Below are 12,815 nucleotides of genomic sequence, written 5' to 3'. Positions count from 1 at the left end.
AAAGTCTTCATCTGCTGGCGTCTCTGTGAGATGTTGATGTCATCATTGTCTGGTCCCTCACGTGGTCTTTTGAGTGTCTTCTGCTTCAGGCTGTCATTAGCAGAGTCACTAGGATAATCATCATGGGACTTGGGTGCCTTCCTTGGCCTGCGTCCTGTGGGTCTCTGGGTCAGGTTATAAGTGGGGTGCCCTCGGTATTGGGGCTTCCCAAGAGTAAAAGGCAGCGCCTCTGGCAACAGAAGGTGGTTCTCTCTGGTTATTGGGGAAGTATCTCTCTTAGTAGGAAAAGACAGCAGCCACAGAAAGCAGGCCTGGGGGGTTAATCTGGCCTGGGGGGTTATTCTAGCCTAGGCCAGAGTAACCCCGGGGTTTCTCTGGCCGGGGGGTGAATGGGGGGGTTATTCTAGCCTAGGCCAGAGTAACCCCGGGGTTACTCTGGCCGGGGGGTGAATCTGGCCTGTTACAGCCGGCCAGATTAACCCGGGGTTACTCTAGCCTAGGCCAGAGTAACCCCTCCGGGGTTATTCTAGGCTAGGCCAGAGTAACCCCGGGGTTACTCTGGCCGGGGGGTTAATCTGGCCTGTTACACCGGGTTTGATTCCCCACTCCTCCACTTGCACCTGGCTGGATGACCTTGGCCATAATTCTGATAAGAGTTGTCCTTGAAAAAGAGCAGTTTCTGTCAGAGCTCTCTCAGCCCTACCTACCTCACAGGGTGTCTGTTGTGGGGAGGGGAAGGAGTTTGTAAGCCGCTCTGAGACACCTTTGGGTAGTGAAGGCCGGGGTATAAATCCAATCTTTCCTCTTCTTCTTTAAGTGCCTGAAGCTGGAGGGCCCCACAGCTGGCCCTCTCCCTCCTCTCTCTCAGGAGAGAAGGGATGGGGTGGCTGTGGGTTTTGGGGCTTGGGGGCAGGGCTTCCCCCACCGGCCAGCTGGCCAGGTGGTGGGTAGAACCCCCCCCAAAAGCAGGTAACCCCTGCCAAACCGGGGCGGGGGGTCTGGCAACCCTGGTTTTTAGGCAATCATCTCCTCACCCTAATAATTTAGAACCATTGCATGGCTACTTTAGCAACTTGACTCAGCTATACACATTGTTCCTCTTGAGTCTCAAAGTCATTTTTTTAAAAAAAACAACCCTTCATGCATGTCATCCTACAGGGTACGATCAGCAGCTGCCTGTTCACTCTGATAGGCCATGTCTTATACAGTGTTATTGCATTATTTTATAATTCTGTAATCCTAATTACAGGGCCACAGTGGCTCAGAGGTTAAGACTCTGAGCTGCAGACTGGAAGGTCTGTAGTTCAGCAGTTCGAGACCCTAGTACCACATGACCCTCTGGCCCCAGCTCCTACTAACCTAGCAGTTTGAAAACAAGAAATTGCAAGTAGATAAATAGGTACGGGTTCGGTGGGAAGGTGTGTTCTGTGCACCTCAGCATTTAGTCATGCCAGCTACATGACCACAGAAATGTCTTCAGACAACGCTGACTCTTCGGCTTCGAAATGGAGATGAGCACTGCCCCCTAGAGTCAGATCCAACTAGCTTTCAAGCAAGGGAAACCTTTACCTTTACTAATCCTAACTGATTGCATTGCTTGTCACTGTATGACGTAAACTGTACCTATTTCATTATCTTTCAGTTTTGTAATCTGCCTTGAATCTCAGTGAGAAAGTCAGACTAATTTACTTATTTATAATCAATAATGTTAAAAAATAATATACAGAATTTACGTTGTGGTTTAGATGATACATATTTTATCCTTCTTGTTTCACTTTAGAAACACACTAGTTACTATTGCTGTATTACAGCCATCTGCAGAATTAGTACGGCTGTTCTGATGGGAAATGCTTTGGTTCTTTTGTAAGCACACAAAAGGTTGGAAGGAAATTTTGTAACATCTCAGTGCTTGAACATTGCCATATATCCAATTAAGCAGTTTCCCATGTTTCTGGTAGAGTCTATGGAAGCCAGGGTTTGGGGAGGGGAGAGGCCTCAGCTAAACAGAATGCCATAAAGCCCACCTTCCAAAGCAGTTATTTTATCGGGGGGGGGAGAGATCTGTTGTCTCAAGTTCAGTTGTGATACCTAGTGATCTTCAGGCTCCGCCTGGAGGTTGGCTGTGCTACCGTAGGCATCACAGTCAATGCTTCAGAGCAGGGTCTGCTAGATCCAGGTTCTTGCTGTAGAAGCTGTGGGTGATTTTGGACCAGTCACTGACTTTCAGCCTAACCTACCTCACAGGGTTGTGCAAGTCAAAAGGAGGAGAGGAGAATGATGTAAGCTGCTTTGGTCCCCACTGCAAAGAAAGACTACTTTTCCTCCTGGGAACCCATTGTTGCCAATCTACAGGTGAGGGCTCGATATCACTCAGAATTACAATTGCTCTCCAGATGGCAGAGATAATTTCCGCTGGAGAAAATGGTGGACTCTGTGTCCTGATACCCTGCTGAGTCACCCCCCCCATGACAGCCAATGAGAGGTGGCAGTAAGGGCTTCAGAGCACAGAAGAGGCTGTAGGTGTGTGTGTGGGAAGATGGAAAGCTGAAGAGTGAGGGGTAAATAAAGATAGGTTGATGCTTGGCTGGGAAGGATATAAGGTTGCCAACTCCAGGTGGGAAATTCCTGAATATTTGAGGGATGAAACCTGGAGAGGGTGAGGTTTGAGGAGGGGTGGTACCTCAGACAGGTACAATGCCATAGACTCCACCCTCCCAACCAGCCATTCCCTCCCGGAGAACCACTGTTGCCAATCTCCAGGTGAGGGGTGGAGATCACTCAGAATTACAACTGATTTCCAGGAGGGAGGGGGGAGGAGATGGAAAGCTGAAACCAGAGGGGCAGATAACGGCAGGTTGATGCTTGGCTGGGAAGGAGATAGGGTTGCCAAGTCCAGGTTGGGAAATTCCTGGATATTTGAGGGGTGGAGCCTGGAGAGGGTGAGGTTTGAGGAGGGGTAGGACCTCAGACAGGTACAATGTCATAGACTCCACCCTCCCAACTCTACCCTCCCAACCAGCCATTTCCTCTTTGGGAACCATTGTTGCCAATCTCCAGGTGATGGCTGGAGATCACTCAAAAATACAACTGCTCTTCAGGTAGCAGAGATCAGTTCCTCTGGAGAAAATAGTGGACTCTGTGTCATTATACCTTGCTGAGGTCACCACAGCAAATTGACACTGAGTGTCCAAGGCCTTGGCACTCTCCCAGAGCTTCTTTTTAGAGCTTGTTGTTGTATTTATTTCCACAATGGGCCTCATTCCTAGTTGTCAATAATTGATATGGAGACATAGTATTAAAGAGTGACTTACAAAAATCGCCCAAAGGTTCAACATGGTGGGGCTTCATGTAGGAAACAGTTTCTCTGTCATCAGGATGTAATAATTTAGGCTGACCCTAAGCTGATTTTGCAGCACAGATCCATCCCTTATTTACTCCCATGTGCTAGCCTTGAGTACTATGTTACATTGAACTAAACGTTTGGGCCAGTGACAGTTTGGGGTATTTTGAAGGGAACAGTCTGTTTGTCTTGAAGGTTATGATTTGGGGTGGCACAAAACTTACTTTGGTGAATAAACTTCAGTTCTTCATTCAGCTTACCCATGAAGTTCTGTACTGAATATAAAGTAGAGACCAGCTTGTTGGCCAATAAAAAACTATCCATCGTCTCAAGATGTTATAATAAATGGTATTACATGGCTTTTGGTTTGCTGTTTGTGTTATTTGGGATTATTTTTTTAAAAAATGGATCCACTCCTTTATTGGGGGTTACCACAAGTGTGCCTTCTCTCTAACTAAAGGTTGGCCCCTTGAGATGGGTGTGTTTGGCACAATAGACACATGAAACAGCCTTACTGAGTCAGACCATTCATCCATCTATCTCAGTAATTGTCCTCTGTTGACAGTGGTTATCCTGGGATGCAGGCTTAGATAGGCCTTCCCCAGCACATGCCAGGCAATACCAGGCATTGCGCCTGGGATCTTCAGTGTGCAAAGGAGCCATGCCCCCTCACCTACATTAATGGGGTAGAAGAATTACAAAATGGAATAGCTCACCATTGTACTTGGTGCTGCTGCCTGCAGACATCACAGGGGACAATCTTTTGCTGATGGAAGTATATTATCTGGGGTCATCCCTGGATTAACCATTAAACAAAACAAACATGTGCTTAGGGCACCAAGGGAAGGGGGCCACAACAAATCCCCCCCCAACTATCATGCCCTTAACTCTTTCACTGCCATGCTCGACTTTAGTCAACTGACAAGCTAAAATTAAACACACATACACACAATATAGTTGTGGGGTGCAGCCTGGGAGATGGCCTGGAAGAAAACTGAATTTTTAATCTCCCATTTCACCTTCAGCACTTATTGAGTTTTAATGTCTTGTCCATGGAGCAATGGAAGTGCCATGGGCACCATTGTTGCACTGTGTTCAGGACATCAATTGGCTTTAATCCAGCTCAGTCTGGGGTGCACAACTCTGGGATCTTAATTTTTTTGGTATAAGGATAATCTTAGCATGCAGTTGGTACCTGACTCTACAGCTGGGCAAAAAGAAGCTCTGAGCAGGGAGCAGCATTTTCCTAAAGGCTGTATTAAATAGCAATATCCTAAAAGGATGTTGGGACACAAAATCTTTCTATGTTACACACATTACAGTGTGTTGATTGGGTAGAGATAAGACGTTGGGCTGGTGCCAGTTTTGTGGCCTCTTGAGGAGCGCGGTTTGCTGTGGAGTGTAGGAAGGTGAACGATTCGTACTTGATGTAGTTCAGCGCCTTCTTCAGCTTACTGACTCCGCCACCGCCTAGAGGGAGAGTGTGCAGAGAGGCACGCGGAGGGTTAATCTAGGAGTGCCGCTGCTGCCGCATCCTTCCTTGCCTGCCTATTGAGCTGCACGACATTACATCACCATCTCCACAGCCCATTCGCTCTCCTGGCCCCGTCGGAGGCGAAAGCGGCGCCTACCTCCGCTTACAAGGCAGTGCCTGGTGGGAACGCAAAGGGTCGGTCAGGATAGCCTCGCGGCCGACTCCCTTCCAGTGATCGCCTCGGAGTCCTTGATGCACCTTGGCCCCTCCTGGGCCGCGAGGAAAGAAGGAAGGAGGATGGCCGAAAGCGAATGTGAGACCCCCAGCACTCCAGGGGAGTTTGAGAGCAAATACTTTGAATACAACGGGGTGCGCCTTCCGCCCTTCTGTAGGGGGAAGATGGAGGAGATCGCTAATTTCCCCGTGAGAGTTAATGATGTCTGGATTATAACCTACCCCAAATCAGGTACCAGACAGGGCTGAGACTGCAGGGAGGGGGTTGAGAAGGGAACGGGGAAAGGGCTCGGGGTTTTTTTGCTATGCATTTGTGGGAAGGGCTCTTCCTTGCCTTAATACTTCCCCAGGCATCACCACCGCCATTCCTTTCAGCAACAAGTCCAATCCAAGTAATTGTTTTTTTTCCTGATTACTTCTAAGAAGACGCCATGATGATTTCAAGTGATGGTATGTGATTTGTTGAGTGGTGATGGGTCCTAAATCTCTGATCAACAGCGTCAGAGGTGTACAGTGGAACAAATGCTTTAAACCATTTTCCTCTCTCGTCTTGAACTGTACAATAAAATAGAGCTGTGCATGCCTTGTCCAGACATGCTTAGTTGGATATATTATTGAGTTAATGTTTGCATCTTCAACATGTTCTGGCTGCTTTTTGAGGGACCAACCTGCAATGCTATGTATTACAGAAGAAAAATGAACAGTGAGCGATACATGTCTAGATTCCCATTTATTTCCAGTGTGAGCCCAGCCTGTTTACTCAGAAGTAAGTCCCACTGAGTGCAACTAGAACTGTGGCTCTGGGCATTTGGGGGTATGATACGGTGTCCACATGACACCCACCCATAATAATTAAAAGAACCCTGTCACCTGACACAAGCAGCCTCCTCCTCATTAGTCTTAATAAATGCTGGTTTAGGAAGCAGAATGACCATTAGTAGCATTTAGAGCACTAGCTCTGCACTCCCAAGCATTATTGTTTGGGATCAAGCTCCATTCATTTCAGTGGGACTTACTGCTGAATATACATAAAGGTCAGTTGAAATGGTTCCAAGCTGTAAAGAAACCTGGGAGCACTGGGCTATGTTGAAGCTGAATGAAACCTCTCAAGCTTGTCAGTTTAATGGGGGGGGGGGGAGCAAAGTGAGGAAGAGTCCTGCCTGTTATCTATGAGGCACGGCTTTTTTTCTGGGGAAACACACCGGATCCCGGAACCTCTTCAACAAAATTCTTTTAAATATGTTTAAAAGTTCAAGAGTTTTCAGTATACCAATTGAAAACTTCATTTCCCTGTTGAGAGTTTATATGCCATCCATGTGTCTTGTGGTATATAAAGTATAAAAAGACAAGGTCCCTGCCCCAGGGAGTTTACAGTCTAAATTTTGATATAGGTGAGACAACAAGGGGTGGAGGGCAGCAGTAAGGTACGTAGTAGATTACTCCAAGAGAGAAATCTGCTCATGGAGGGAGAATTAGGAAATGGTGCAAAGATATCAAAAGACTTGTATTGGTGTGAGTTGACCTTGGTCCTCTGACTGCTTCCACACAAAGAGAATTCTCTGCACAATGCAAATGTGGAGGCATATGCAATGGCAGCAGAGCACCAACATGTGGGAGTTTACTGTGCACTTTCTCCTGTCTTTTTTCTGACTTTCCCCTTTCACATGTGCTCTGCAGGAGCTCCATTTTGGTTTTCTTGCTGTGGCGACTCCTTCTCTTTTCTTTTTCATATAAATTATAGAGCTATAAGGGTTCTATTGAAGTTAGAAATAGATTAGTGACAATAGCTCTTTATATTGTGGTAGAGCAATTTTTAAAAAATGCAAAAAGCTCTCTGGTGTTGTGACAGGAAAAAATACTGTTCATTCATTCATTCATTCATTCATTCATTCATTCATTCATTCATTTGATTTCTATCCAGCCTTCCCCGTAAGTGGGCTTAGGTCGGTTACAGGTCCTGGTCACACGGAAGGTTTAGGCCTGGGAGAGGGACGGATGGGGGGCACAGCAAACGGGTGCGATCTCACTGCAACATCTGGGAAGCGGCGCGCACCTGTCCCATCCCTAAAGCTGGAAAACCCGCTGCAAAAAAGAACCACCTACAGAGGAGGACTTACCTGGAACGCCGCATCAAGCGCGGCTGTGGGATCGCCAGCGCGCCCGCCCGGAGCAATCCAGGCTCTCGTCCAAACTGCGCATGCGCACACATGCGCAGTTTGGCTGCCACGCTCTTTCTTCAGTGGCTTCCCCCCGGCATCTGATCGTGCCAGGGAGGAACTGCGCGGCGGCTCAGGGGATCTATGTGATCCCGCCACTGCGTGTCTCTTTTGGTGCAGCTTTCAAAAGCTGCACTTTGCCCGTGCTCCCCCCCCCCGTGTGGCAGGGGCCACAGTCTAGCAAGTAATACCAGTGTCGAAGAAGAGTATTTCTTCCTAGCCCTACACCCAGCATCTCTTGGGATGGGACAAAGGTAGGAAGGGGACCGAGCCTCCTTATGTCTCTGTCTCCTTCCCTCATGCCACCTTGTCCCACCGTCATACCTTCTTCACCCCACTATTACTGGAATCCCATCCCCACCCCTAGCATGGCCTCCCCCACTAGATGTTATTGATCCAAACTGGATACCACTAAGCATCTAATAAAAGCAGCCAAGGCAGAACCAACCCTAAAATACTAAAACCTAAAAAGATGGCACCAGACTATAGTGGTAAATTCTCAATCAAACGAATTGATAGGCAGAGTAAAACTCTATATCAAATACTACAACAATTTACCTCTCCCTCCCACCCAGACCGCTTAATTTGATAGCAAATTCCTCCCACAAGTAAGAAATTACACTGTTTAACACTAATAATGATGGGTAGGAAAAAACTTCTCAACTGACTCTACCTAGTTAAAACCATTTTTTTTAGATTCTTCTTCTTTTCTCCTCTTTTCCTACTGCTTTCCTTCCTGTCCATCTTTTACCATTTTCAATCATGCCTCCCAACTCCTTTAACTGACAGAAACCAAAGCTTGGCAAGCTTGGCAAATATTGTTGTGGTTGCCTGGCAATTCCCATTATGGCCACCAAGATCTCAAAATGTAGTCTTGCTAGATCTCAGTGGACATTCATCTTAAAGCTACATACATTGCTTCTATTATTTGGGGTTTTCTTAACACCCCCGTCTATTTTTTTTAAAGATCTCCAATTTTTCTGCAAACCTAGAGCTTTCCTCAAATTTGTAGGAAAATTTCCCTGTCTGTCTTTGGTCCCTGTTTATGATCCACACTTTAGGGCCTAGTTCAGAATTGCATATAATGATATTAATCAGGGGTCATTTGGGGGGGGACGCGGGGGGACGCCATCCCCCCGGTGAGGTGCGGGAGGGCGGGGCCTGGAGCTCCCTTCTGGTGCCCGCTGGAGGTCGCCGCCGGCTGTGGGGAGGACACACTTCCAGTGATGAGTTATGCTAATGAGTCCCCCTAGCTCTTTTTCTACGAAATGACCCCTGATAATAATGGTCATGCAATGGCAAGTGTAGCCCTTATATTTTGTCTACCTAGAGTGTGTCTTAATATGTGCTTGTGTGGACTGCAGTCCATAGAGTCTGTGGGCTTCATTCCCAGCTCTGTCTATTAAGGTGTGAGAAGATACCATGTTTTCAATACAATGAAAGTGGAGCTAGCTGATTTTGTGTGGGGGGTTGTGTTTTTAGGGAGATGTCTGGATAATCCCAACCCCCAGTAATGCAATTGCATTGCATTCATTGTGTCTCTGTGTCCTGTACAGCCAGGTCCTCTCAAAGGTCCAGAGAGGCCCCTTTTGAGACTCCATTTAAGATGTAAAATTCATCAGATGCCAAAAAAATTAACAAGTGTCTAAGTTTGAGCTTGAGGCCCAGGCTAAATTCCCCCTATCATTCCACCATGGCCCTGCAGATAGAAGCCACTGGATAACACCAGGGGCAGGGAAATGTTGAATGGGAGGACATCACTTGTTTCTTCTTTGGCTAGATATTACCAGATCAGTGGCAGCCTCCACATGGTCTAGTTAGGTTCTAAAAGCAACTTGGGAATTGTTCTGGATCAAAAGGTATGGTGGGAACTAAGTAAATAAGTAAGTTCAGGAATATGCCTCTACTTGGGTAATGAAGTGTTAAGAAAGTGAGCTGTGAGCCAGGAAGCCAGTTTAAATTTAAACTATGAACTTACTGTGCAGTTTTAGACAAGCCATTTTAAACATCCTTAGCTATATAGATAGTTACATAAGGACTTTTTTCTTTCTTTCTTTTCCAGTGGAGCAGTAAAAAAACAAACTACTATGAAATAATTTCTCTTTTGGAATCAGGGAAATACTTTACTCATTTCAAATTATAGCATGAAAAGGTTTATGTAAAATAATCTATAGCATTAAGTAAGTCTAGTGCCCACGTATATGGCCTGACCTGGATGGCCCAGGCTAATCTTGGTCGCTAAGCAGGGTTGGCCATGGTTTGTCCTTGAATGGGAGATCACCAAGGAAAGTCCAGGGTTGCTATGCAGAGGCAGTCAATGGCAAACCACCTCTCTGTGTCTTTTGCCTTGAAAACCCTATGGGGTCACTATGAAACTGCTGCCCTTTACACACATACTATAGACTTATAGGGTTGGCTCCAATTGGCTTTCCTGCTGTTAAAAAGGGAAGGTGGTGGTCCCCTTTGACCACCGTGAACTGATGCTGAGGATCATGGGCTCACATGGACAACAGCCATATAGGACAAGGGCTACAGTCAGAAGGGGAATTTGGTGAGAATGAGTGAAAAAAACCTGACTGCATCCAGCCCATTCATCATAGTTTCAGTTAGATGTTTATTGTTGAAATGTGAATTATTTTGGCAAGAGTTAATATACTATAATGTAGGTTCAGGTGATTAGCCATGTTAGTCTGAAGCAGCAGAACCAAGTTTGAGTCCAGTGGCACCTTTAAGACCAACAACTTTTTATTTAAGGTATAAGTTTTCGTATTGTAAGCACACTTCCTCAGACAAATTGTAACAAAATTTCTTCAAGCCTTACATACGGGAAGATTTGTGTGTGTGTGTGTAAGCATCAGGAAGGACCAGTCAGAGTTAAGATGCATAAGTGAAGCTGAAATTGGATCAAGGCTGCAAGATCAAGGAATGGCAGCAGATTAGCACACAAATGCCAGAGCCAATGAACAGATGTGAGAATGAAACCTGAGTCCCGCTGCACCAAGTTGGTCTTGGGGGTGCTGCTGGACTCAGGCTTCGTTCTCGTCTTAAAGGTGTCACTGGACTCAAACTTTGTTATACTATAATGTGTTTGTTATATTATTCTTTTCAGTGTTTAACTTGATATCCAAATATGTTGGTATGGTGACTTTTCTGTCCAAATAATACACTCTTAAAATTTGTTCTCTAATTTCAAGTTTGATTTCCCCCCCCACACACACCAATGGCAAAACCAAGATTCACATGCTAAGGTAGCATAGGGTACAACTAGGGTTGCCAAGTCCTTACGTGGTCCGGAGCGGGGGAGTCCAGGCTCGCTCCGGGAGCCCTCGCGCGCGTGCAAACGCGCACGCGCCACAGGCATGTCACACAGACGTGACGTAAGCACGTAGGGAACGTTGGCGGCGGGGCCACAATTATCCGAGGGAAACCCATAGAGTTTTCCCTTGGATGATTGTGGCCCCGCCCCAAACGTCCCCGACGTCCTTGCGTCACTTCTGTGTGACGTGCTTTGGGGGTGGGATTCCCCCCGGGGCCCGATCAGGCGGCGCCGGGGAACGGGCCTCCCGGGCGGGGGTTTCCCCGCCCCCCCGGGGGACTTGGCAGCCCTAGGTACAACAGTTTGCAGCTCTCCCTCAAGAACAGGATATAATTGCAGTTTTGCTTGTAGAAAACTAATACGGCATTCTTTAGCTGGTCCACTCAGAGTTCTGCTCAGGTCTACTGAGTGGGACTTACTCCCAGGATCAGATATTTATTTGCACCTGACTGTTATATTATACAGTCATCATTTTTGTTGATGACAAAATTATGAATTCTGCAAAGTCTTGGCAAACATTTTCTTGAATTTGGTGGACTGCTCAGAAGCAGAAGCAACATGCAAAGGCTAAATTAGAGCCAAATGGCTACATCCTTTTTGCTCTTTTAAGATGTACTTCTGAAATATTTATAGCATGCAGGAACTACTCAAAGCACAAGTGGATTTGCTTTTCAAACCCATTCAGTCTGCCCTGTGCTGGGCTTGTGTCTGCTATAGTGTCTCTTGTTTTAGTGAAAACTTGATTTCATGCTAGTGTGCTGATACTAATGAGAGATCTTCTAATTTACTGTGTCTAGACTTTTGGTGGATGCTCCCCCCCACACACACTGTTTTGAGCATAAGAATGCCATGTGGACATTACATGCTCAAAGGGAAACAAAAAGCATGAGTGGGGTAGCACTTCCTGAGTTTGCACTGCTGGTGTAATGTTTGGGACTTGTTCTGCAGCCAGATCTTGCAACTCTCAGGACATTTTAAATGACAAAGGTGCTACCCTTTCAAAGCTTACTCTCTTTTCCCTCCAAAAATGTCAGTTAAAAACAACTGGAATGACAAACAACTATGACCTGAGAGTTCCCAGATGAAATCTGATACTTGTGCCACAAGAGGATAATGTGGGAAGGGAGAGCTTCTTTACCTCTATATCCCTATGTGCATGTGGTTAATGACCCCATACATTGCCCCTTGCAATTTGAGACCACTTTACAAATCTTGAGTCACACTAGTTACACCAGCAATACAAAAAACTTGGTATCCCTGTAAAGAGGATTGAAGGTGACTCTTAGAACCCTGTTTAAGTTCACCACTTCAGGGCAAAACTAGTGAGCTTCAATCTCATGCTTGCCTCTGATGTGCAAAATAGCAGTAAGGGCAGGGGTCATTTCCTGCAGGAGCGCACAGGAGCGGAGCTCCGGCAGTAAAGAGCCCAGGGGGTGGGCACATGCAATAAGCCCCACCCCCTGCTCCCAGCAGCCCTCAGTCAGAGCAAGAAGCATCCAGGTAAGCTGCAGAGCCCGACCCCCAGGCCCCAAACAGTCCAGTGGCACCTTTAAGACCAAGTTTCAGGTACAAGCTCTCCCTCCTCTGTGAGGACAGAGCTGCACGCTCCCCCCCCCCAACAGCTAGCAATCCAAAACAGTCCAGTGGAGCCTGAGCCGTGGGTGTTGCCTTCTGACACACTTCCGGTGATGTCAGGGGGCGTGGCATATGCAAATAAGTTATGCTAATGAGCTCCTGCACCTCTTTTTCTACAAAATGACCCCTGGGTAAGGGCATTTTCAAGGTGCCTGTCCAGTGTACGAGGGGGAGGAGTATTAGAAGCCACTGTGGAGGTGGGGCTGCACCCAACAGACAACCACCTGTTAGGTGTAGGAGGTGGGGGGAGTGTGTTGTAAGCTGGGCCAGCTGCATTACTGAACCTCACAGGTGCTTGCTGGCCACTCCCGATTTCCTCAGCTGTCATTAGCTGTCTGCAGTCCCCTGTAACTGTTGGTTTTTTTACCTCAGAACTCTGAGATCTGCAGCTGACCAATGAGAGAGTGGGGGGTGCAGGGAGAGAGCTGCCTGGCAACCGCATAGGAATCAATGGGGGGAGCACATTCCCCCCCTTTTGACCCTCTTAGGGGTCGAATTTCTAAAAAAACCCTTCTTAGCGAGCACCTATGCCATGGTGGGAGTGCTCTCCCCAAATTTGGTGTCCTTAGGTCCAGCGGTTTGGCTTGGGCATTGATTTTA

The 12,815-nt window shown here is 46.9% G+C and overlaps 1 protein-coding gene across 1 annotated transcript in view; it reads left to right on the top strand.

Moving 5' to 3' along the window:
• Positions 1-4,955: 4,955 nt before the first annotated feature.
• Positions 4,956-12,815, top strand: part of SULT4A1 (sulfotransferase family 4A member 1) — a 39,522-nt gene continuing 31,662 nt past the window's right edge. Inside the window, exon 1 of the mRNA XM_015421693.1 lies at positions 4,956-5,280. Within this exon, the coding sequence (XP_015277179.1) occupies positions 5,067-5,280 (214 nt within the window). The 5' untranslated portion in view covers positions 4,956-5,066. The remainder of the gene's footprint in view (positions 5,281-12,815) is intronic.

The sequence above is a fragment of the Gekko japonicus genome, unplaced genomic scaffold (genome assembly GCF_001447785.1).
Source record: "Gekko japonicus isolate JY-2015 unplaced genomic scaffold, Gekko_japonicus_V1.1 scaffold2854, whole genome shotgun sequence".
Taxonomy (NCBI): Eukaryota; Metazoa; Chordata; class Lepidosauria; order Squamata; family Gekkonidae; genus Gekko; species Gekko japonicus.
This window is presented reverse-complemented; position numbering and strand designations above follow the sequence as displayed.